Raw genomic sequence first — 27,925 nt, 5'->3', positions numbered from 1 at the left:
TGACAGAGCTATGGCATTTCCAAACCTATTTATTGCCCTTTGAATATATTTAACAATTCCAGTGAGTGTTGCATCTGGAGAAAGGCCATTTTCTAGACTAAAACTTATAAAAAACTATCTAAGATTGACAATGGCTTAGAATAGATTAAACAGTTTAACAATCATGTTGATTGAGAGTCAAGAAGCAAGCCAGTTGGGTTTTGATACTATTTTAGAAGATTTTACAGAACAAAAACTTCAGAACATATAAAAACATTACTTTATAGGTTTATATTCAATAAAATTCAGTTATATTCATTCATCAACACATCAGAAGATTTTTCATGGCAAAAATTTATGTAGTTATATTCATTTAAAAATATAGAAATACTAAAACATATCTATGTATGTTTATATTTAATAGAATGTAGTTGTATTTATATTTGGTACAGGTTTTTTTAATCTAGAAATTTGTCTATCTTATGGTTCATGACTTTTGATTTTTATAATTGGATTTTGGATTTTGTTTTAAATAAATATTTAAAATCCATATTTCAATATGTAAATTAACTGTTAATTTTGTTATTTAAGGTTTGAGAGGCCCGCAAAAAAAAAAATTCAATCAGGCCTCACACCTATTGCATCTGGCCTGAGGTTAGGTCAGGTTACTTGGTTACTTTTCAATAACATGAAATCATTTGTGAAAATCTGTTGCGGTGCTTGATATGTCAATATTTTCTAACAACTAATTTATAAAAATAATTACTTTCTCTGAAACTTTTATTAATAAATCAGTCTTTTTTATGAGAATCAAGAATGTTGCAGAGTTATTTATTTTTACAAGAACTATTACCATGACTTTTTGAGTTGCATTTTATGTTCTTTGAGTGAAATTTGCATTTGTTATCAATGNAAATTTGTCTACCTTATGGTTCATGACTTTTGATTTTTATAATTAGATTTTGGATTTTGTTTTAAATAAATATTTAAAATCTATATTTCAATATGTAAATTAACTGTTAATTAATTTTGTTACTTAAAGTTTGAGGGGGCCCTGCAAAAAAAAATTCAATCAGGCCTCACACCTATTGCATCCCACCCTGGGTATGTTGTACCTTTTGGAACTCTAACTATTAGATACTTTAAATTATATGTAGGAAAATATGGAAAAATAGTTGTTTTGAGTGGAATTTAAATATGCAAATTTTTGTCAAACATATTACAATATTGCCAGTTCTAATTATTCAAAAAGTTTGAATTGGTGCCTTTTTAGATATAACAATTCAAATTATTGCCATAATTAATTGGGCTATTATTATGCTATAATTAATAATTAGAAAATAAGTAATTTGGTACTAGAAGTAGATGTTAGGCATTATCTCCTATCTAAATTAATAATTATAATAATTTATTAAATAATTTAAAACATTCTGTAAGAAAAGAACTATCCTGGAGTGGACTTGAACCCACATCCTTTGCTTACCATGTGATGCACTTGCCAGTTATGTCATCTGAAAACCAAGCAAATCTTTACTTCTAGCATATTTAAATTTAGATATAACCATCCATGGTTACTTATGGTGCCAGCTGAGGCGACTCCTAGATACACAACCCATGTACTTCTTCAACCAGCTATCACTTTACCTGGTATGGTATATATGTATACATCAACAACTGTGAATGGTTATATCTAAATTTAAATACATTTGGAAGCAAAGACTTGCCTTGAGATTTAGATGGCGTAACTGACAAGTGCACCACACAATAAGCAGCGGTTGTGGGTTTAAGTTCTACTTTGGGTTGGTTCTTTTATCCCAGAATGTTCTAAAGTATTTAATAAATTGTTAAATTATTATAATTATTAATTTAGATAAGAGATGGTGCCTATTACCAAATTACTATTACTTACTTAATAGCCTAATTAATTACAGTGAGAGTTTGGATTAGTATCAATTTTTCGGGCTTCAGGATGTTGATATACTTTTAGTTATACTACTTATGAAATAATTGTATAACAAAATATATGTAAACATATTGTCAAATCTCGACCGGAGTCAAAACCTCAACCAAAATCTGTTTTAAAGAAATTTGTTTTATATAAAAATGCTCTTAGTTGATAAAACATCATAAGAAAAGTTGTTTTGTGAGACAGTAGAACAGGAATTCTACTATTTTCTCCTATGATTGTGAAAATGGAAAAATAGAACGTTTAACAAAACCAAATGTTACACAAGTGCAACTGATAATATTTACAACCAAGGTAGAAACACTTAACACTGAGTTACAGGAAAAATGACAACAATTCAATAAACATCTCTGAATTCTGTCCTGAATGGTCCTGGCAACAAACTAGGGACCAATCAGAAAAGGAGATGTAGATCACCAACAACCAGAATGTCTGATCAGGGATGCAAAACCTTTAACCTGTTCTGTGTTATTCCTGAATATTCTCATGTTGACCTTGTTTGACCTAACCCATTGACCATGAATATATTCGTTACTGCATCAGAACATTTTCGATGCTAGATGTCACTATGCGTCATAATTTTTATATTAAAACAAACTTTTGAAATATAATTTTTTTTTTGTTTTTTTATATTTTTCAATTTATTTATTTTGTTCATGCAAAATAAAAAAATAATTTTGGACAATCAAAATACCATGATTACTTTTAAAAAAGTAATTGTGGCTATTTTGTTGTCTGAAATTATTATATATAACTTGTAATGTTTGTTAGGCTTAACATCTACAAAATTCAACATGGTGTCGCAGGCAATAAAGAATTTTAACATTGGATAGGTTAAGAAGCCCAAAACTCAAGGAAAGAAAGCTGATTCTACTAAGATATCAGAGTTTATCTCACTCTTGACAAAAAAAAAAAAAAAAGTGATGGCTGCAGTGATGCCTTATCACTGACCCAATATTTGTCTGGCATCATGGTTTACACTCCCTTATTTAAGGAGATGGATGATGTCAGTCAGGATGGTGAGAAGGTGTGAACTGTATATGTAGGTGGTGGCATTAGATACTGAGGCAAGAACTCCATTGACAATTAATGCCCAATTATCAGAATACAAAAATGTATCTTATAAAAGGTTAGAAGATCTCTTTTTTCCTTAAAACTAATCTGATGCAATAGAAAGTGTCTGGATGATGGTGATGAGTTGGGATGTGACATTCCATTATGGTGATACAAAGTTCCAAGGTTCATCGCATTGTATTGGTGGATCCTTGTCTTAGACAGATAGTCCACTAATAGGAGAATTTAAGGAACACTGTTCATGCTGTCATATATCACTAGATTAAAGTTGACTGTCTTAACAAGAAAAGCTCTGCTGTCTTAGTGGGATCAGCTTGCTATCCTTGAGTTTTGGGCTTCTTAAAGATTTTGCATCCCTGATCAGACATTCTGGTTGGTTGTTATCATCATCATCTCCTTTTTCTATTGGTCCCTAGTTTGTTGCCGGGACCATTCAGGACAGAATTCAGAGATTGGGCATCATTTGGAGATGTTTATTGAATTGTCATGATTTCCTCCTGTAACTCAGTGTTAAGCATTTTTACCCCAGTTGTAAATATTACCAGCTCACTCTTGTGACATTTGGCTTTATTAAACATTTTATTTTTTTGTTTTTGTGATCATAGGAGAAAGTAGTGAATTCCTATTGTACACAAAACAACTTTGCTTACAATGTTTTATCGACTAACTTTCAAAGAAGCATAGAAAATGCCTCAGTGACTACAGCAAGCTAAATACCACTAGTTAACAATTGGGTAACAAGACTATCCTGGAACTGTGTGACCTCAGTTTGTCAGTGTGCATGGTTGCCAGGCATGTTGGGCATGACACGAGTACCATCCAACAATGTATGATTGGATGGACACAGGAACATCTACAAGCATGCTGAAGAGGGAGTGGATTGCACCAGTGCACAGCAGATTTTGCTGAACAGCCTGTCAGGATTTGTTTGCCATGACATGACATCTGAAGTTGCCTGTCACCATTAACAGGTGCATCTGTGTGTACCCAAACCATTCACAACAAGCTATGTGAAATTGGGCTGTATGCACAGCAACCAGCAACAGGAGTACTATTAACTGCTCAACACAGGGCTGAGTGCCTGGCAAGGTATCATCATCATCACAACTGGACTACAGAATGGCATTGGATGTTGTTTATGGATGAATCCCTCTTGTTTCTGTGGAGGAATGATGGGTGTGGTGGTATCCTAGGGAACACTATATACCAGCCCTTTTCTCTGAGCATCACACCAGCCCCACACTGGATATCATGCTTGATCTGTGAACAGCCTTGGTGCACATTTCTAGTACTCTGACAGTGGACCTGTACATCACACAAATTGTGGAATTTGTTATTTGGCTACTGGTTCAGACCACACCTGACATGGTGTTCCAGCAAGACAATGCGTGATTGCATATTGTATTGCAAACTCTCACAGAATTCTCATCTCTCCCTGGTTAGCAACCTTACCAGATCTCTCTCCCATCAAACATTTGTGGAATGTCATCCAACATGAAGTGCACCAGGGACCACTGCCACATACTGTAGATGACATGCATGCCGCAGTGGATGCAGCTTGGGAAAGGATATCTCAAATAACCATTAATCGCCTCATTTATAGTATACTTTGCCATATAGAGCTTGTATCTGTTACATATTTTTGTTTGTTCTTTTAATCATTTACATATATCTCTCACCGCTACTGGTTCTGCAATGTGCATGCGGCTATGCACATTCCTTCATGGTGTTGCAGTTTCACTTTTAAGGAGTGTATTTTCCAACTACTATGAAATATTGTTTCCTTACTGCTTACCCAATATTAACATACTTTGATACATAATAAGTATAAATTTGTTCTAATAGTCTTAAGAGAATCCTTCCTCAATTCTTGAATAAGGAGCTGTTGTTACAATATACTACATTAGCATTCCATGCCCACTGTGTGAGTGATATAGTCATACTGCATTTGCCTGATGCTGCTGAATTAAAGTGTTCTTTTACCTTTTAGCTACACCTGGTCATGGATACAATGTAATAATAATTTTTTTGTTTTGTGTGTCTCTTAGCATAAATCCCTTATTTTGATATCTTACTTACTTGGTCCTTACCATTTCTAATTATTGGGCTGCAATTTGAAAAAATTGTAGACCTGTAAATTCCCACTGTCATTTGTCCATCCATCTGTCTTTTCTTAATCTCAAGAACCTAGTTAGGTAGATGAAATCTATGGAAACCATAAGGGCAGGCAGGAGGCTCTGATTAACTAGATCTGAATTTCCAATGCAAACCAGAAATCATGTTATTTCAATTCAAAACTTTCCATGAAAGCAGTTAATAGATGACTGGCACAACTGTATTGTTAAAGGAAGAGTATGATGTGTACAGGAGCAAGACATAACTAATTTGAGGTGGTGAGCATATATTATAAATTAAAAATATGATTAAAAATTGCAGATCGGCATTATGATGATGTCACAATAAATAATTGCTCATTTCATAATTGAAGACCTTATTCAGATCCCTATTGTATAATCTGTCTTTATTATTATTGTGTAGCTACTGACTTTCCTGTAATTATGATGATGCTTTGTTTAACATTATGTCTTTCTTGTCTTTTTTGTTTAACCTTATGTCTTTCTTGTTTTTTGTATTTATATAGCAATGTGGTAATTGACTTCTATTATCCCTTTAGGAAAATCATATTCCAGTGATGATGTCATAATCTTCATAAATTCTGTATTTCTATCCTCTTCCTTTATAGTGTGTGTTATTGCTCTTTGTACTAATGCTCAAAACATTACTAACAAGGGGAACCTGGGAGGTTGTCATCACTGATTTCGACAAAATTTTGTGGATGTGTAGTATTTGCTCATACTTAAATTCTTTAAGTATGAGTAAATTAGTTAAGGTGGTGTGTGTAGAGCATTAATGTGCAGGTTCAAATCTTATATGAGAAAAATTTTGTTTTCTACATGTATAATTTAATTTTATTGTTATTGAATTTATTATGTTCAGTTTTTATGTCATTTTTAATTATTGAATTTTAAATTTATTATTCTTTATAAAAAAAATCAGGAAATTCAAAAATTATTTTTCAACAATTTAAAGTTTTTGGCACACAAAATATACATGCAATAAATACTTACAGATGAAATACTTACAATTACTGTTTCACAATAATATGACAACATTTTGGTGATATTTATCATAAAAACAGTTAAAACATAATGGTTCGGTGCACCATGCACAAATAATCATTGCTACTTCATTTGAACAATCTTTACATTTTGTTTTAATAACAGAGGGTGGAAAACAAACTTCATTAATGTTTTTGAAAATATTTCTGTCACATGTTATTTGAGATTAAAATGTCACAAAAAACTGGTTGTGAATTAGTGTATTAATACCACACTAATGCTCATTGGTGCCATAGAAATATCCATATCTCACAAACCAAATACAGTATAAGCAAAACTATCTTCTATAAAAATTTGTCTGGCGTGCTTAATGGTTTTATTTATATCTATCAATGGAGTCACTGGCAAATGAAAAGAGAGAATCCTAGCTGTCATCTTTGGTAAAATGTGATTATAATGTTATAGGTATTTTCTAAATATGGAGTGATTAAAAAAAATGAATATTTGATAACTAAAAACTATACATAATAAATTTAACAATAATAAGATTAAATTATAAATGTAAAAAAAAATTATCTTCTATGGCATTCAAACCTCATATTAATGCTCTTCACACAACACCTTAACTAATCATGCCATACCATGAATGTGTGAACAGCACTTCTGCATGGGTATTAATAGTTCTAGAAAAACTTCAATCGTGATTTTGTCGAGAATGCCTGAATGTGGCTGAGTGGGTCATGTGGCTTTGGTAGAATTTAAATATGAGTAAATACTACACATCCACAAAATTTTATTGAAATCAATGATGATATCCTCTCAAATTCCTCTTGTAAGGTTTCGTTGCAAAAATTTAAGGCTACCCAATTTTTTGAAATAATAAATTTTTATTACACTTACACAAAAAATTAGTGACAGGAATAAATGTAGATGTAAAAGAATTACCTATTCTATTTACAATCAAAAATAAAAATGAAAATATAATGTTTTTATTCAAAAATAATGGTATTGCAAAAATGTAAGGCCAGTGGCATTTAATAGCAAGTGAAACCACTATTTTTAAAAATAACCTTGTAAACTCTATCTTACATAGTTGACAAGATTTTGCAGCATATTTAAATTGAATTTTTCCCATGCAATTATAATTGTAGCTTTGAGTTGTTCGATATTATGGTATTGTTTTCTCCTGCTTACATATCCTTCACTATTAAACTCCATAGATTTTCTACAGAATTCAAATCATGGAAATAGGGAGGCCAAACCATGACTTGAATGAATTATCCTATAACTAGTGATAAGTGAAATTTGCAACGTGGATTGGTGCATTATCTTGTTGCAATTGCCAGAATGGACCACTTTTTTCCTCCAAATTGCAGAAGATATGTATCCAAGGGATTTTGATACTCAACCTCCTTCATTCAGCCATTTATGAATGCTAAATTGTTCAAGACCACCAAAACCTCCCTAGATCATGACTGAGTTTCCTCCTTGCTGATGCTTAGTAAACAAAAACTCTTTCCTAAGATTGTGCCAATAAAATTTCCAACTGTTGGGATCTTCCAAATTGAACACTTTTTTATCAGTCTAAATAACTTTATATCATTTTGAAATCCATGACATTTCATCTTTAGCCCATATCAGTTTTTTTGTTGGTTTTGTTGTTTTAGATATGGTGCTGCTTTTCTATTTTTATAAACAAATGTTGTGTTGATTTTATCATCTGGGAAAGTGTGGATTTGGGAACTTTAGCATCAGACCTTTCTGCTATTTCACCTAATGATGTTCCTGTTGTTATTTCCCATATAATTTTTATTTTCTTGTCAACCTAGTAAATAGAATAAGTAATTCTTTTACATCTACATTTATTCCTGTCACTAGATTTTTATTAAAATGTGATAAAAATTTATTATTTCAAAAAGTTGGTGTGGCCATATATTTTTGCAACCCACCTTAACTTGCATGTCATTGTCTTTTAACCAGTTTTTATTGGTTTTAAAGTTTGTTTTTACTCCTTTTATTTGTCAATTTTTTCTACATTTTAACAAAAATTTTTATTTTTATTTTAGATTTACTTGTTTTACTCCATGTTTTTAACAATAAGTTATTCCAGTAGTCACCATTAGTTATATATTTTTAGGACTGAAGTGGGCATATGGACCAAAATGCATATCCTTTGTAAAAATTTGTGAAAATAGCTACTTTTTCCATCAAGAGGAGTGTTCCTGTATGATAAGTTCTCAATAGCAATTTTATGCTTGGTTCCAAGAAACATACAACCAATTGAGAGAACAGCAAGCAATCAAGTACTGGAGAAAAGTCTTTATTAACAATATTAATTTAAAGTATATTTATTAAACTTGGTTAATTAGAACAAAGAACCAAGTTTCCTTGGGTCAACTTCTATGTGGAAAAAGCTCTCTGCTCATTACACCAATCATTCTAGATCATCTGCTTTTCATTTTACTCAAAAGCAGAAAAAAATAATTTACAATTTCTGTATCTCAATATGAGTATTTTATTGTAAATCTTGTTTATGGAAAAAAATAAAGTAATTCAAGAACTGCCTGTATTTCAATTTTAGGAGATGAACATGCTAGTACTTAAAAACACTGTAGGGGCCAAACCTGTTGGGAATCTTTGTGTATGTCCATGAATTTCTACAACACATTTTTTGAAAATTTGACCCCTTTGGTCTTTGTATTTTTCCATTCAGGTTCAATTTAAATTGTTAAAAGATCAAACACAAATAACTTAAAAAATGTTTTTATTTGAAAACACTTTTTCTATGAATACAGTAATGTTTTGTATGATATTAAGCATATACTTTCAGTTCTAATGTACATTTTCATGTTTTTTATATAACTGTTATATATAATTTCTATAATACTATAATATATAGAACTACATTACAATATGCTTGATGTAAAGAGATAATAACTATGAGGGATGCCACTTATTACTAAAATCAATGAAAAACATAAAAACTGTCTGTTGGTGTTAATGGTGAATATGTTTAAATAACAAGTATGAGGACTTTGATGGTATGTAACCTTCTTCTTAAAGTAATATGGCAGATGGAATATTATAAATCTAGAGAAAGAACACATTTTGAAATTGCTCTTTGTGCACGAGCATAGAACATAAAAATTTAAAAATACAAAATTAAACCATTATAAAATAAATGTAATATATATTGGCAATGGTTAACAAAAATAACAGAATTAAAATACACAGAAATAATTGATAAGAATATAAAGAAAATTTAAACACGAGCCTCCTTGTCACCAGTATGTTCTTGTCACATAACTTCAATTTTAGCAAGTTGAACAGCACAACCCATAGCTATGTAAATGCCAAGCCTTTAGAAAATTACTGGTATATACTACCACTAGCTCCCCAACCCACATTACCTAGGATAATTTGCAATGGTAGAGATGGGTTACACTTTTTGAAAAGTGGAGTTTATGCTATACCTTTGAGAAAATCCACTAACTGGGTAAAATCTATTATATATAGGTGTCATTACCAGTATGCTCCATGTCTATCTATCAGAGCATTGTGAAGATATTACACATGGGAGATGTTCAACAGAGCTAGCAAAAAAAATTAATGGAATATAACTTTGATCCTCTGGTCACAATTTTTGCTGGAAAAACACTGTGGGGATAGAGGACTTTTGTTCATTTGAGAGTGTTTGTTTATTACATCAATGTTCCTATGCAACTCTCCCAAACTTGATATTCCAGAGCTATGGGTTATGCTATTCAATTTGCTAAAATTGTAGGCCATACAATTATGTGACAATAACATACTAGAGAAGGGGCTCCAGTATTTAAATTTTCTTTATATTCTTATCAATTATTTTTGTGTATTTTAATTTTGTTATTTATGTTAACCATTTCCGTTATATATTATGTTTATTTTGTAATGGTGTATAATTTTATACAGTCAAACCTATCATTAATGGAAAATACTTTGGTCCCTTAAATTTTTTGCAAAAATTAATATAAATTAGATATTCATCTACTCAGTTGTCCCAGATCCATTCCTTCTCCAAGAGTGTCTCTCTATCCAAGATCTGTTATATTCAAGCTTAACAATGAGCTCCAGGGCTGTCAATCCTGCAGAAGGCCATCCCCATTATTAGAATCCATTTTTAAGAGTCCTCCGTGTTATCTTGATTGTTTTATTTTTATAATAATTTAAATTATAATCATTACAGATATTAAAAACTTTATTATTGAATGTTTCTATGTAATTAAATTTTATCTTTCAGAGAAAAAAGGCAAAAAATTGAAGACATCAAAAAGAACATCAGAGATGCAATTTTGGTAAGTAAATAATTTAAAACTATTTTAGCATCAAAATAAAAATAAAAAATTAGCATAAAAATAATATAAAAATTAATATAATAATAAAAAATTAGCATAAAAATAAATATAAAACAGTAAATCTATTGTTCTATGAATTTCAGTATGGTAATTTTGAAAAATATTATTCATTAATTACAGTGATATCTCATACTTCAAATTTAATTTGTTTCAGGAATCTGTTTGAACTTTGAATTGTTTGAAGCCTGAATCATTTTCCTGTTAGAAATAATGGAAAGTGTATTAATCTGTTTCCAGAAACAGTATCAATTGTGATAAATTTAAACACAAAATACATATAATTTAAGGTAAAAATAACATAATTAAATGCCCTAAATAATAAATCAAAACATGAAAACAATAATTAAAACATGTGAATACTATGTAATAAAATGAAAATTTCATTTACTGGTTGCACAATGTTGACTTTAAATCTTAAACATGACCACTAGACCTCCATGTGTACCACTTTCATGCTTGATGATAAGTTCCTCTTTCATCTCAGTTTTCCATTTAGGCTTTTTTACTTCCTCATTCTTTGTGAATGCCATTGTAAAGTTTTCCGACTGTGTGTGCTTGTCAGGACAGTCAAGGGGTTGAGACAGTTGTACATGGGTGTGATATACACACTGAGACAAGCTTACCATTCTTTTTTCCTGTTTAATAAAATATAAAAATATTCTTACAAAATTTTCTATATTCTTGTTATTACAATTCTCCTTTGATATTTCTTTTTAAGAGGAGAGTCCAGTAAAATTTTGAATGTTATGTTGAATGTCTACACTTGGTCCCTCGTTGATGGCCTTCTGCAGGATTGACAGCCCTGGGGCTCATTGTTAAGCTTGGATATAACAGATCTTGGAGAGAGAGAGAGACACTCTTGGAGAAGGAATGGATCTGGGAGAAAGAACAAATTTTAGAGGGCAATCAGCTCTAGGAGAAAAGGAACGGAACATCCTTGAAACACAAGTTTTTAAAAGATTTCTCTTTTCTATTCTGCATTCTGATTGGTTTTTTTTCTCCTCTTCCAGTGACAATTCAAAACTTTTCAGGGAATGGGAGAGGTCATTATCAACACTTAACCTGATCCCGATCAGCTGAAATTCATCTGAACTTTTAAATTCTTCTTTGTAATTCAAGCTTTTTGTATTCTTTTTTGACAGAAAGAACTTTTATTGTTTTCAGGAGACCTTAACTCTAGCTTTGGATTTTAATTTCAAAAGGTGCAAGTTTAACTCTCCTGCCTGATATTTATCATCATTCACATAAAATTTTGATTTCTGTTTGGACCTCACATCATGGTTAATAGGTAGGGGTTATGTAACCAAATACACCAAAAATAAAATGAAAAAAGCACTGAAAACAAACAAGTGTAATTCAAGAGATGCTTTCACATTGAGAGTGAGAGAGAACTTGGATGCACAACAGATTGCATGTTTTTCACTGTGCATGCAATTCAAACATAGAATCATAGTTCAAACTCTGGAACATTTGAAGTATGAGGTACTACTGTATTTATTTTTAATGATCCTATTTTATATATAATACAATATCAAAAGAAAAATATTTGTAAAAGTTTCTTCTTTTGGATGATAAATTTTTTGAAATAAATTTTTTAGTTAAATTTTTTTGTTAATGCCATTACAAACTGATATTAAAAACAGTACATTATTTACTTTTTCCATTATACACAAATATGAATATTTGAAAAATATTTAGTTATAAGAATTCACATATAAAAGAATATTCATAACTTAAATACAGTCAAACCTTGATGTACATTCTTTTATGTAACACCACCCTCATCAGTGACTATTCATTCTAATGAAATGCATGAACAAAATTTTCTATTACCTATTATAATTTCCTCTGTTATATCTGAATTTATAAGTGTAGAATTTTGTATTGAAAAGGACATTTTTATCACCAAATTATGTGCAATTCGAATTTTAAGCATAGACATGGATCTCAAACAAAAATTAATAAGTAACAATGCCAGGCTTCAATTTTTAATTTTATTTAATTTAAAATATATGCTGTTTACCTCAAATTAGTAGTGTCTTGCCCCTGTACATCATACTTTTCCTGTTTGAATAGAATCATGCCAGACATCTATCTAACTCCTTTCAGGGGAAAATTTTTGAATTGAAATAATGTGACTTCTGATTTGCATTGGAAGCTTGTATATAGTTAATCGGGGCCTCCTGCCCATTAGCTTTCCATATATGGTCTTGTCTTTCATTTGTGTAACTGTTTGTGAGACTAAGGAATGATGGACAGATAGCAACAGTGGGAATTTATAGATTACAATTTTTTCAAATTGTAGCCCAATGAAGTCCTTTGGTTTGGTACCAACTCAATTTATTGTAATTTCAGAGCAAACAAACAGTGGCATTACATTTACCGTATATCTGTGCAGATAAGACAACCTTCAGATAAGACGAGGTATAAAATTTTGTCAAAAGTTTTATAGTTTAAGCATATATCTGTCCTATAAGATGACCCCCAAACTATCAACAGCCTATGAATTTAGTTTAGATCAGCAATCATCTGGATAATAATACTGCATAGCATATATGGAATTATATCCTATTCGTAATCTTTCGAATGAACAAATTTTATTTTCTTGTATATGACAGTACTGCATAAAGGTATGCAAATTTATGCAAATATTTCTGTAAAATATGACAGAACAGATCTATAGAAAAATAATAAAATAAATTTTGTTTTATTTACATAAGAGAGGATCAAAAGAAAAGTGACAAAATTTGTCAACACTGCAATGGAACAGTGGAAGCAAGTATTCAACATGTATAAGGTAGTTCCAAACAACAAAAGCACATGTAATTTTTGAACCTGTTAGATGTTTTCTTAAGATAAAATAAGCATTGCCTAGGACAGCTATTAAAACTATTACTACTAATAAAGCATGTGAAATATATTTATGACTGGTAAATTAACAGTTCTAATTTTTATGGATAAATTATAATTTGATCAAATTTAAACTATAAATAAAGTAAAAATGTCTTATTAAATCTTGAAATAATAAATAAATTTTAAGTTCTGTTACAATATATAGTCAAATCTAAATATAATGCCACTGTTTGTTTGCTCTGAAATTGCAATAAATTGAGTTGGTACCAAACCAAAGGACTTCATTGGGCTGCAATTTGAAAAAATTAGATCTATAAATTCTCACTGTTGTCAGTCTGTCCATCTTTCCTTAGTCTCACAAACGGAGCTACACAGATGAAAAAAGTTCTTTCAAATAATGAAGAAAGTAACTCTTATCAGGGATGGCCTTTCCAGTTTCACTGAGTTTGATATACCAGGTCTGTTCAGAAAGTTTGCACATAAAAGTTGATTGCATTTACATAGAAGCCTATCAGTTTTATCATCTTTAAAGTAGTTCTCTCTTGAGTTTAAGCACTGAATCCAGCATTTTTGCCACGAGAAGAACACTTTGTAAAATGCTTCTTTTGGGATGATGCACAGCTCTGCTAGCAAATTTTTCTTAAAGTGTCAATGGATTCAAAATAGTGACTTTTGAGAGTGGATTTTAATTTGGGAAACAAAAATAAGTCTATGGGGTTTAACCACTCAACAGTTGAAGGATGGATATATCCATTAAATTCTTTTGGGAGTGTCTCCAAAAACTAGCCAAAAATTACCGCAAAAAAAAATTCACATAAAAAATGAATTATGTAACAATAAAAAAAGACTTTTCTGTACTAGACATAACTGTTTACAAAATCTTTTTCTGAAATGATAATGAGAAAAAATGCATGGAAAAATACTTTAAAAATTTCCCACGTTTATTCTCCACTACTTTGGAGTAGCACCATACCTGACTATCCCACTGCTGAAAGATTAATCCAGTGAATATGGAGGTTGGGAAACAAGTAGTATTGAGTTTTTGAACAAAAATTCTGTTATCAGCAGTGTTGTGTGGTCAGGTGCATTGTTATGATGCTGTTATCTCCAAGCAGTTGGTCTTTTTATCCTTGCTGCTTCACAAAGATGTTTTATCACCTTTAGGTAGTATTCATGGTGGATTAAATTTTCAGAATTGAGCAAAACAGTGATCAAGACCTTTCTGTTTGACTGAACTTGTTGTGGCGGAGATTTTCCCACCCATTCTGATGACTGATGTTTTATTTCCATGTCATACCAATAGACCCATGTCTCATCCCCAGTGATTATGCTTTTCATGAAATTTTCATCAGATCTAGCCTGTTCCAGAAGCTCTTCATTCACTTGTACTCACTGAAAGAAAATTGCAAAACACAATCAACACATGTTTTTATACAAATGAACATAACACAACAACAAATGAAGATAGAACTAACTGCTTTTGGCAGATAGTACATAAAACTTGTCACTTAAGAGTTGTGCAAGCAGCATTTATATTCAGTTATTGGTTGGTGCATAATTTAAAAAGTTTGCGAACTTTCAGGACAGACCTTGTATATCATAGTAGAGTTGACCCCCATAACGCGGTAGATACGTTCCGCTTTATAAGAATTTTGCGTTGTAGGAATCCTTAAATACATGAGCCAATCACAGCCTGGCACGTGTACAGTTTATGGACTAAGGCTGTTTCAAAGGTTTTATTCCATAAAACTAATCGATTCTAAACTAATTTGACTCAACATTTCCAAAACACGTATAATTTTTTGGGAATAATCCGTATAAACCAGGGGTCGCCAAAGTGGTCGATATCGACCCCCAGGGGTCGATGCAACATCACTGGGGGGGTCGAATGAGGGGTCGATGCGGCTAAGGGGTCACAAACTCTTTTTTTTTGCTTATACAGAGACCACATTTTTTTTTTTTTTTTTGCTCATACACATACACTTGTAATAAAACTTTACAGTGGGGGTCAATGTGAGGCTTTGGAAAGTGGTTAGGGGTCAACGATTAAAAAAGTTTGGCGACCCCTGGTATAAACTATGCTATAAACAAAAAATTGTAGGATTACTTACCGAGTGTGCACCATTCGACGTCGCCATTGCTCAAGCTTGTTTTCGTCGCAGAGCAGCGCACCAAACGGTGGGCGATTTCTGATAAGTTATTTTTCTGCGAATACTTCGTTGAACTTTGGAGACATCATTAATATAAATAATTTTTATGGCTGTTGAATAAGAAATGTTTCTTTCACAAGATATGTATAAAATTACAGTACTGTATTAGACTTACGGTATCTAATTTATATACTGTACAGATGAAAGTAAACAACTTACTCGCCTAAACTCTCCGTAGTGTGTAAGTAGTTCGGCTGCTCGTCCACTATTGGTCCAGATTTGACCAATCCTGTCGTGACACAAGTCGGCAATGACGTTTTACCGCATTTTACGAGTCTCTTTTAGCGTCTTTATACAAATACAGTCGCAATTTTTTCGCTGTGATATACGAATCTGCATTATATGAACCCGCATTATAGGGGGGTTGACTGTACTACCCCCCCATAATATTACATAATCCATGGTAAAGCCACTCATGCACCTCAAGCATTCTCAAGAATAAAGTTTTTTGTGTTTCTATATACAGGTAACTCCCATATAACACGGCACTTCTATAGCACGGATTCACTCTAACACCGTTCAAGAATTGGGAACATCTCTGTATAACATGGTGCTTTTATAGCATGGGTTCACTCTAACACAGTTCGGGAATTAGATAAAACCCTCGTACAACATGAAATGTAATAAAGGGTGTGTTCTTTTATACCTCCGAATAACTCCGCGCGAGCATTCTAATTGTTTTTGTGGCTACTTTGAATGCTCTTTCAACAAATAATCCATTTAATGGTTAAATTTTACAATTGGGACCCTTCTTTTGCCTGTAAAAGCTCATTTTAGAATTATAGATTCCTCCATCACGATACTATCAATAGTGCAGGTGCCACCATCTTTCTTTCACCGTCGTTCAAAATGCCTACAAACAGCAGCGCACTCCCATTGCAGTGCAACTGCTATTAACGAACGCATTCAAAAACTGTTACCAGTTGATGATGCTTATGCTGAGATCATCATATAGGATGAATTCTCTGGTAAAATATTTACTTAAATAATAAATAAGTATTTTACGTATGAAAAAAATGAATAGTAAATCCAATTAATTAAGGATTTAACAGCATGTTTTTTAATTTTTGGAACCTAACTCCCCCTTTTTGCACTAGTTCTTTGTTTCGTATAACATGGATTCGCATAACACGGCAAGTTTTTGGAACGTAAATTCCCATGTTATATGGGGGTTACCTGTATCATGTTTTATTGACAAAGTATCAGCTGTGACAAAGCCAAATGGGTAAGGTGCTCAACTACAGTAGAGTGTCGTTTATCCGAAAGTCAATTATCTGAAACGTCAATTATCCGAAAGAATTCCAGTTAGCAAATTTAAATTTTTGCCAGTGCTGTGGCATTGCAATTTTTGGCTATGTCTTGGGCTACTCAAATATTTTATGTTTTTGATACTAAATTAACTTCTGAAGTATAATTTTTTTATTGTTTTTATATTTTTCAATATATTTGTTTTGTTTGTACAAAATAAAAAAATAATTTTTAACGATACAATAGTCTTCATTAGGCTTAACATTGACGAAAATTCAACGTGAAGTGACACACAACAGAGAAAAATTTCAACATGGGATAGGTTAATATATTTTTTCATACATAATCGGTTATCCGAAATATTGATTTTCTGAACAACCCCAGTCCCCAATTGATTTGGATAAACGATGCTCTACTGTATTAGGCTGTAAGTTACAGGTTTAAATCTTACTTTTTTAGTTTTTCAGATTAGAAAAAAACTGCATTGAATCTGATGATTATGATTATGTAGCACATTATTTTTATTTTTAGCAAAGTAAAATTAGTATTTTGTAATTATAACATCTATTTGCTATTCAATAAAGAAATTTGAAATTATTTTGCATTTTTACCATGATTTTTATTTTTGCACATTGTATTATATTAGTGAAGGATGTTCATTACATAGAAAACTTCTTTCTTGTCTAGTCTTGACTTACTCATATAGCAGCATAAGTAAGTTAGGGAGATTCTTTGTTTAAATATAAAATATGTTGTACAATAATCCATTTCAATACAGATTAGAAAAAAGAATTGATAAATGTAAGATTTGAACCTGTGACTTGCAGCAAAATAGTTAAGCACTGTATCCGCTTAGTTTTGCTGCTGCAGGCACTTTGTCAATATATCCCAGTAGTAAGAAACATGGTAAACTTTAAACTAATTTTTCTTCAGACTTGCATCAGGGGGGGTTTACCATGGATTTCTGGGATGGTAGTTATGACAAATATTAAACTCAACAAAATTAGAGGGACCCAGCCCTGGTAGTCCTCATTAGTAGAGCAATCTATAACAAAACAATTTAAAATGGTAGATTTCAAGAGAATAATTATATTACAAAGCAACATTGAAAGTAGATGGAAATAATATTAAGAACATCTTTTTAAATACACTAGGCTTTTGCTAATCTGGCCATTTCTTGTTCAGAGGATTGCCAGATTAGTGAGAATTCTGGATTAATGAGTGTGTAGGCCTAAAGGCATGAATGATGTGACCTGTTGCCATTGCCCTTCTATACCAACTGTTTTTGGAGGCAGGTGGACAAATAACACAATGAATTGATATGCAATATTGTACACAGAAATTAAACTGAAATAAACAAGAAAACAGGATGCATGACATTTTCATGGAAATAGAAGTGCATAAATGATCACTGGGGTATGTTGAATTATTAAGAACAGGATTAGCAAAGAGAGTAGTGTATTTTTAAAATATTCACATCATTAAGTTTTACATCGGAAATGATAAACTAAATTACTGGTTATATTAATTAAATTATCCACAGTTTTCATCACAGTTGAGGCAGATAATAGTGAGGGCTTATCAGACCAATAATGGGCAAAAACACTCAAGGATCAAAGTGAAAACAATTTAATAAACACAAAAAAATTACTATGTAAGTGTGAAAACGAAAACCCAAAATGCATTTCGGACTATTTTTCCGATAGAAAATACCGTATTTTTCGCCGTATAAGACGCACCGGCATATAAGACGCACCCAATTTTAAAGGAGGCAAATTCAGAAAAAAAAAGATTATGAACCAAATTCTGTAGTAAAATATTTTATATCAACTGTATAAAGTTAACAGCAGTTAAGAAAAATTTTATGTCAACCATGTAACATACTAAGAGCTATCTTTACTATCATAAACAGTCTCTTCTGCTTTGACATCTTGATGGGGTGGTATGAAATATGATATATTTCATTCAGATATACCATACTACATATATCACTGCTATTAGCTGAGCGCAGAGACGAGTGCCTTCACCCGCTCCCGTGCTGGCTTACGAGACTCTAAAAAGTGCACAAAGCCAGCGCGGGAGAGAGCGAAGGCACGTGCCTCTTCGCCCAGCCAATCGCAGCGCGAGGCAAAGACCGCACAAAGCCAGTGCGAGGCAGAGCGGAGCTTCCTGGTATCAGACGGCGCCAAGAGGTGGAAGGGAACGGAGTGGCCGAGTATTCCTGCGGTTATGTATGTATGCAGAAGTGGAGGGGCAGCGGAGGGCCATGGTGGGCTTTTGTATTTGCCGTATAAGACGCAGGCACTTTTTTCCCCCCGATTTTGGAGAGAAAAAGTGCGTCTTATACGGCGAAAAATACGGTAGTCCCTCATCAGTTGGTATAAACTAAAGGTAATGCTATATTAGAATTATACAAGGTAACGGTCAACTTAAAACTATGCCTAAAGCTATACAATATAAAGGTGAAGACGCCATTATAACAGTATGAGCAGTAAGCATTATCAGTGTAGACAGGTGTAATAAATCTTCATGACTTTGCATGGTGGAGTGACATACAGGGTGCTGATACAAAATACAGTGGTACCTCTGGATACGAAATTAATCCGTTCCGACACTGAGATCGTATCATGAAAATGTCGTAAAGTAAATCATTTTTTCCCATACGATTACATGTAAAACCAAATAATTCGTTCCAACACGAAAAACACACTCAAATTAAAGCTAAGTAATACAGTAATACCTTGACTTACGCTACCCCGACTTACACGAACCTGGAGTTACGCGATTTTCAAATCTCGTCGATTCGTCTTTTGTTTGAGCGCCACGCAACTCTGGATTACTCATTCCCCCCACACTATTGTTCAGCTTACAGGTTCGGACATGTGCGCGGAATCGACACATAGCTACAATTTATTTTGTGTTATTTATTTCTGTGTTTGTTATATCTATGGAGCCTTCAGAGACTCTATGTGGTGATTTCTTGTAACAATGAATGAATCAAAAGACGATATAAGATTAACGAGAACATTTATTAGCTTACATACATCCGACTTGGATTTTACACACATTGAGAAATTATACCTCGACTTACGCGGTTATCGCTCGGTCCCACCTATCGCGTAAGTTCAGGGTATTACCGTACATTAAAAAAATAATAATAATAACTATAGTAAGGAAAACACTGAAAAATGCGTTTTGTAGTTGTAAATGTATAAATAATCGTAATAGAATAATAATTGAAAAAAAAATATATAGTTTTATTTGCACTTTACCTTTGAGGATAGACGATGGTGGAGGTGTAAATTGGTGGCGGAAGAGAGGGAGAAGGGAAATGATACTAAAGCTTAACTTACATAACATAATGTAACAGTAACTTAAAAATAACTTAGAAAAGATAAAAAAAATTAGTGTTGTTTTATATATATATTTTTTTATTTTTATTCACTACTTTTTGCTTTCTTTCCTTCACTTCTACCAGCACTCTGGATAGAGGTCGCTTGGTAAAATATCTATCCAAAGAGGTTTGGCTTTGCCTACTTTTTAAAATGTTTCTAAAATGACTTAGGCAAATGTCATTACTCCGAGCAGCAACATGGCCAGTGTGAACCTTTTCGGGATGTTTCTTTTCAATAAAATCAGTCACTTTCTGATAATACCTCAAGATTTCCTTTATCGAGTGAGATCCTTACACGACGAAGCAAACATGTGGACTGAGACCAATGAACAGAAATGAATAAAAAATGGCACTGCGAACTAATGTAACATCATATGGTGAGTTTTTGTTCGTATTGTGGAGCAAAAATATGTTCGAATTTCATGTCGTATCCTGAAAATTTCGTATGCTGGGGCATTCGTATTCTGAGGTCCCACTGTAGTTATAAGTTAGACAATTATTGGTTTACACTTATGAACTAAAGTTACACAGACAGATAATGTACATACCAAAAACAGTAAGACAACATAGTTGCAGGTGCCAGCTTACAACAAGGTGCTGAGAGTGGTATCAATAGTAAGGGAGGTGTGTAACAGTCCACATCTGGTGTACAAGTGGTGACAACATATGATACAATTACAAGTTCCCAATGGTTTTTAACAATATATAGTCGTAACATCACAAAGATATTTAGTTTTTAAAGGATATAATTATACCATCCTTCGTCAATTTTAACACCTAAATTATCATTAATTCTATTAACATCATCAATTTTCAAAATCTCTATATGCTCAAAATATTTATGTTTATAGGTGTTAGTTTTAAATTTTATTGCTTTTATTGTACTTTTATCAATTTTACATCCGTATAGATTGCAGTGTTTGGCAACTGCAGAGTATTCAGAATTGTATTTGATGGCATTTGTGTTCTTTTTGTTTCACCTACATAGGTCATAGGGTTATTACAGTTACAGTTAAACCTGTATATCACATTGCTTTTTTTAAAAACATTAACCATATTGTTTGGATGGTTTGGTTGGATGTATTTTTGGGTTTTATTACAAAGGTCAGGGACTAAATTGGTGTTGGTACTGTTTAAGACCATTTTAATTTTCACAAACATATTTTTGACATAAGTAAGTTTAAAGAACTTTTTTGTATCATTGTTGTTAACGGGATTAGCGGTATGGACATTGGTGTTATTATTACACTTAAATTGTTTTAGCCATTTGTCTAGAAGTACTTTTGGGTAATTATTTAATAAGAAAGTCTTAACAATGTCCGTGATCTCAATATTCTTTTTGTAATCGGAGGTAGTTCTATTAAATATCTTTTTGATGAAATTGACAAAAATGTTTCTTTTTATGAACAGGGGAGTATATGAGTGGTAGTCCATGACTTTATTAACGCTACAAGATTTTTTGTAATTTTCTATTTCAAAGGTATTAGAATGTCTAGTAACTAAAACATCCAGGAATGGTAATTTATTGTGAAGTTTGTTCTCAACTTCAAATTTAATGTTGTTATCAAGACCATTAACAGTTGTAACCAAGTCGTTAGGGTTTAAGATTACGGTTGTGGATAATTTAATTAATATAATTATATCAAGGGCTAGAAGCAACTTTTGTAATAATTTCGGTAAATTACTGATATTCAGGTGAAAAGGCATACAGGGTATTTCAGGTGAATTAAATGATAATATCAAAGCTGATTCAGGAGCAGATCCACACTGTAATCCTGGGGGGGACAATACCATCTTAAAGAAGTCAAGGAAAATTGAATTAAATAAAGTTTATTATAACCAAGTTGTAGAAACTTAAAAGAAATAGCAATACACACTTTCTCTTTTATTTTTTTAGATGTGCTTTGAGGCATTCATTATTTGTGTACTGATTGTCCAGCTTGAAGCCAATAAAAAAAAAACATTTATATTACTTGATGTGTTTTAACTTTATAATAAATATTACTTACACACAGTATGACAGTTTTCAGCCATGGATCAAGTTAAAATCCAAGATTGCCATTCAATGAGGTAATTGCTTGGACAATGTCATGCAATTGTAAGCAAATTATGGAATAATCTAGTACAGTTTCAGATGTCTTCTTTTTCATTGTTCATGTTCATTAAGAGTCTTCTAGCATAGTGAGTACGAGTGCATTTTGCATATTCAATACAAGTCTATATTATTTTGCTTTTTAAGAAACAGTCTGTCCTTGTATTGGCTTGTTTGGTTGCCAGTGGTTGTGAAGTTTTATAATTTATGATTCCACTTATTTTACAAATTAGTATTAATTATCTTTCCACAATAAATTTTGTTCAGATAACTTTGCATTATTATTATTATTTATTTAATTATTTAAAAAAAAACTTTTATAAGCATTTATCGCACAGCCTATTGTCACTTTGTATGTTGTAATATCGGCAAACTTAATTTTTCAATGGTGAGTGCCCTAATCTTATCTTAAGTTCAATATTTCTTTACAAAATATTTATTCAGTTAAAAATAAGTGTAACTTTGTGCCCATATTACTAAATGATTTTTACAACTTTTTTTTTTAAATCAAAAATTGAAATTTACAATATTTGAATACTGGAACTTGTTATTAAAATAGGAATGGGGGAGTAGGGAAGGTTGTAAAAAGCCAAACAGTATTCTTTATCTGTTAGAGAAGACTAATCTGGTTTAGTTGTCAATCATCACTTATTTTCATACATGTTAATGTTATTAAACTTCTGTCTTAATGTTGGAATTAAGCATGTGGTACCAAGAAACATAAACTTTAGAAAAGTTATTCATTCATTGGACAGGTACAGTACAGAACTGTACTTGAAATACTGTAGTATAGTAGTAATGAAAAAGAAATGGTTTTAAGGTTAAGGCAACAGCGTTTATTTGGTGAAAGTTAAGGGATCGTGTTACAAAGGCGATTTTCCAACCACTTTAAAGTGTAGGAAGATATTTGGTTTTCTGCCATTTATGACATCATTTTTTGATCTTAACAGCTTTATGGTAGCTAAAGTAATTTTTAATAAATCATTTATTGAAAAAAAGCAAAAATGTTTGAAAAATTACACGTACTCAATAGCTACAAAGTAGACAAATTGCTATATTGATTTTTATTAGTTGCTTAGATCATAAATGACATTATAAATGCAAGAATACTAAATACATTTCCCATCCCTTGAAGTGGGTAGCAAATTGCCTTTGTAACTCGAGATTCAAACTCTTTGTCTCCTAAATAGACCTTTATCTACTCTTCTGTTTGTAATAACAATTTCATTTTTCTTTTTCATTCCTTCTGCTCAGGTCATTTTTAATGAATTAATAATTAATCAATGTTTACGGTTTATCATAATTTTTATGTTTCATTTAATTAAAGTATCGTATACAATTCTGTTTGCTATTAAATAGAATTCAATTAAAATGTGATTTTTACTGCTGGAAAGAGAAATAATATACTCTGTGTATATTTTAATTATATACATACATATATTTTTTGGTATTTTCATATTTTTAATGCAAATCTGATGTTTTTGCAATCCATCGTATTCTTCACTTTATAATAACAGGTTAAAATACAATATGGCCACCGGCAAACACTGCAGAATAACGGGCGCCTCTAATAGTGGACAAACTTCTTGATCTCGACAGTGTCTGCTATTTGGGAATTATACTACATTAATTTTAGGATTAATACACTGATAATTCGACTGTAATTAAATAATTAGAGTTTTAATCAATAAATGTTATGACATGATCTTTCAAAGAATCACCTTTCTTTTTTGTTCTAAAGAAGAATGTGAAAATTTAATTGTTCACCTGTTGAAATCCTGTATTTGTTTAACAAATTTACATTATAGTGATGATATTTAGTGATGATTTTGACATTTATAATACATATAGTAATAAAAGTTTTCTGTTGGTTCTTTAAAAAAATTATAATTTTTCAACATGTAACTAATCTCTTTGTTTAAATGTTTAAATTATGGTTTTTTTTTCAATGTAAGATTGTAAAATTGCTAATATCTAATTTTCTTCCACTTGTAAAGAGCAAAGGTATCACTCAATCAATCAATTAAACTTTATATCAATAAAGTTTGATCAATTGATTAATTTTATAAATTTTATCTTAATGAAAGATTCTGATTAAAAAGAAAGTATAACTAATCTATATAAGTTAAGTGTTAATTTTTAATTATCTAATATTATAAATTTCAATTACTTTTTTTCTTGTGTTTAAAGACAATAACTGGAGCTATGAGTACATTAGTTCCTTCTGTGCAATTAGAAAATGCTGAAAATCAATGGAGAGTAGATTATATTCAAGATGTAGCAAGTTCACCAGATTTTGATTATCCACCAGTAAGTGTTTATGAAATTTTTATACTTTTTCAAATATTAATGATTAGTAATTTAAAATTTGTAATCTTCATATTATGTTATAAATCTGTTATAAATGTAGTTTTGTGTGTGTGTGTGTGTGTGTGTGTGTATATATATATATTAATAACTATTAATAATAATATGCTTAAACAAGCATTACATTATTATGTTATTTTACTATTAATATAATTTAATAAATTACTGTATGTATAATATAAATGCAGGGGTGAAGAATATTTTCAAGACCCAAAATTTCTCCAAAATTGTTACACATCAGCACACATTTATTAATTCATTCATAAAATAAAAATTATTTTATGAATGAATTAATAATTATTACTGTATAGTTTGAAATAGTCTAACTAAATCATACAAATAATTAAATAGGCCTTCTGTATAATTTACTGTACAACACTTTAAATAAATTAATATCAAACATTTTTAAATTAAAAGAATACTTTAATTTAAGCACATAGTTTGTATAGAATTATAAAGTTGATGTAATACATTGATTAATGGAAATAAAATCAGTCAAATATGATAGGCATTGTCACAATGACCTATTTTTAACACAGTGCTAATGAATGGACTTTTTAGTAAGATAAATATACAAATCACCAAAAACCAGCAACAACAAACAAGAAATTAATGTAAAACAAAAATTTTTTGCCATTTTAAATGTTCGTCTTCAGGAGTTTCTGAAATCAAATAGAATACAGAATACATATTTAAAAAAATATAGTAGAAACAAAAAAAATGTTGTGCACAGGTGTATGCACTGTTTTTGGTGAATTATGTGTTTATCTTAGTACTTTCATTCAGTACTGTTTGTGATCAATGGACTTTTAGTGTTCAAAAACACAATTTCTTTATAACAATAGTCATGCAATTTTTTAATGAAAATTTATTTAAGAAATGCACCAGTTTTTTGCAAAAAGGTGACAATTTTGTACTTTTTGACTGATCTTTGTCATTATTTTTTCTTTTTGAGAATGCAACCATATTTTTATGATGATTTTAAAATTTACTGTAAAAAAAAAATATTGATTTGGAAATAATTTGATAGGCCATCTTCAGGCATTTACATTCATCATTCCAAATGGAACCAATTTGTTCGAATTTGTTTCATTTGAATTTGAATGTTTTAACAACTTATGTATATACAAGAGTAAATAAATAGCTAACTAAAATAATATCAAAATGTGTTGCAACTTAACAAAAAACAAAAATTATATCAAATTTAAACAAGACTAAATACTAATTCCTATAATCTCCAGATCATATTTTCATGGATTATTAAAACCCATACTTTTTTCAATTTTGTATTTCCAAGCCATTGGTAATGCATTTGCATCTTTTGCATTTAAGCATCATTTTACTTTTGTAAATCTCTATTTTTTCCATTTCCATCACGATGGACAATGAGTGCCCCATTCTAACGATCTTTGCTTCATCCCGTTTGACTACTGCTCCATCTGACTGTGCCATACTTGCCAATATCGTGCTATTGAGTCCTTTATTAACACTATATTTGTGCTCCTTTACACGTACCGTAAGATTTCTTCAGGTCACCCCTATATACAATTTCTAATCAATTCCTAACTCCTAATCAGTTCCTAATTGTTGGTTCTCAAAAGGGATACTGTATACTCCACTTGCTCTTCCATTCTAATTTTGTCCTTATCGTTCCTTAATAATATATATATTTTGGGTGCTTGTTTGTAAATTATCTTTACGTTTTTTTATTTTTCCAACTCATTCACTACTTTCTTTGTTCATTGTATGTGAACTTGTTGAATGAAGTAGTGTTATTATGCATTGTAGTTGTAGTTTTTTGTTTATCGTAGCTCTTGATAAGGCCTCTGATTGTGGACATTTTGTATCCTAAACTCCTTGCTACCTTTTGAATTCTATCAATTTCCTTGTTCCGGTCTTGCACATTGGTGCAGTACAAGAAGGCCCTTTTGATAAGTGCCTTAAATGCAGTTAGTTTATATTTATACAGGTCCTTCGACCATGAAGGTATGTATAAAGGAGCGTGTGTGGGTTTCAAATATATGGCCGTTTGTATATTTCCTAGTTTAAATTCTATGATAATATCCAAGAAATAGAGGTTCTTTCGGCTTTTTTGTTCTAATTTTAGCTTCAACCAATGCTCATTGTCGTTGATTGCAGTTAAGAAATCATTAATGTGTTAATCATCTTTCCAAATTATTAATACCTCATCAAAGTAGCATTTGTGTATTATAATGCTATTGGAGAAATCTTTGATGATGATCTTTTCCAATTTCCTATTTGCAAGTTCACATAGGAGTCCTGACATAGGACTTCCCATGGGAACTCCTTTCTTTTGCTTGTATATTATTCCATTAAATTTAAAGGAAATGAAAACAAAGCATTAGTTTTGCCAAATACAGGATTTGGCAAAACTAATTTGTTAGGGAGTTGCAATATTTGAATACTTGAGTGTTTGTTTAGCAATTTGCAAAAGAACTGAATATGTTCAATTCTTCCACCACATCTGCTGATGAAATCATTGCAAAAATTAATTTTTCACATTAATTACCAGTATGGATTAATAATGATTACTAATTATTAATGTTTATATATGTACAGTGGTGCCTTGTATAATGTACTTAATCCGTTCCAGGTGCATGTCCGTTAAGTGAAAAGTCCGTTATACGAAATGCTTTTTCCCATAGAAATACATGTTAAAACATATAATTTGTTCCACAGCATAAAATAACCGTACTGTACCATTAAAAAGAAAATGAAAATGGAGTAGTCATCAATTATGCCTGGTAGTCAGATGTGAGGAGGACATGGAGGAACACTTTCTTCACACATTCATACAGATAGACTTTTTACACATTGCAGCAGGTCCCTTTTTATTATTTTTAATCGGAGTCAGATTTAGGAGAGGCTACCAGAGCTTGCACGGTCAACTCCTCTTGTTCCATCTTTTGTTTTTTGGCAGCTGGATTCTTGAAAAACATGTCCAAGGTGATCTGTTTTTCTCTTTTCTTCAACACCTGTCAGAAATGACAGGCAAGGGTGTCATTGTAGAGATCATTGATCAAACATCTCTAAGCCCGATATACAATGAAGCTACATACCAACCGAATGCCGAAAATCTATCGGGCTAGTTTAAGGCTAATTACTAAATAAATTACGTAACCAATTTGGCTCTAGAGGTAAGTGTTAGGCGCCATCTCTTATTAACATTAATAACTATAAATAAAGTAATTACCATTAATAGTATCATTGT

At 31.4% G+C, this 27,925-nt stretch overlaps 1 protein-coding gene across 2 annotated transcripts in view; it reads left to right on the top strand.

Annotated features, from left to right (window-relative positions):
* LOC111620663 (guanine nucleotide-binding protein G(s) subunit alpha-like) overlaps nucleotides 1–27,925 on the top strand; it is a 95,190-nt gene that overhangs the window by 41,528 nt on the left and 25,737 nt on the right. For both annotated transcript variants that reach the window (XM_023362639.1, XM_023362638.1), the window contains exons 3-4: nucleotides 10,415–10,469; nucleotides 24,517–24,636. In XM_023362639.1, the coding sequence (XP_023218407.1) occupies nucleotides 10,415–10,469; nucleotides 24,517–24,636 (175 nt within the window). The remainder of the gene's footprint in view (nucleotides 1–10,414; nucleotides 10,470–24,516; nucleotides 24,637–27,925) is intronic.

The sequence above is a fragment of the Centruroides sculpturatus genome, unplaced genomic scaffold (genome assembly GCF_000671375.1).
Source record: "Centruroides sculpturatus isolate CEXI.00-Female unplaced genomic scaffold, Cexi_2.0 scaffold194, whole genome shotgun sequence".
NCBI classification, from domain to species: Eukaryota; Metazoa; Arthropoda; class Arachnida; order Scorpiones; family Buthidae; genus Centruroides; species Centruroides sculpturatus.
This window is presented reverse-complemented; position numbering and strand designations above follow the sequence as displayed.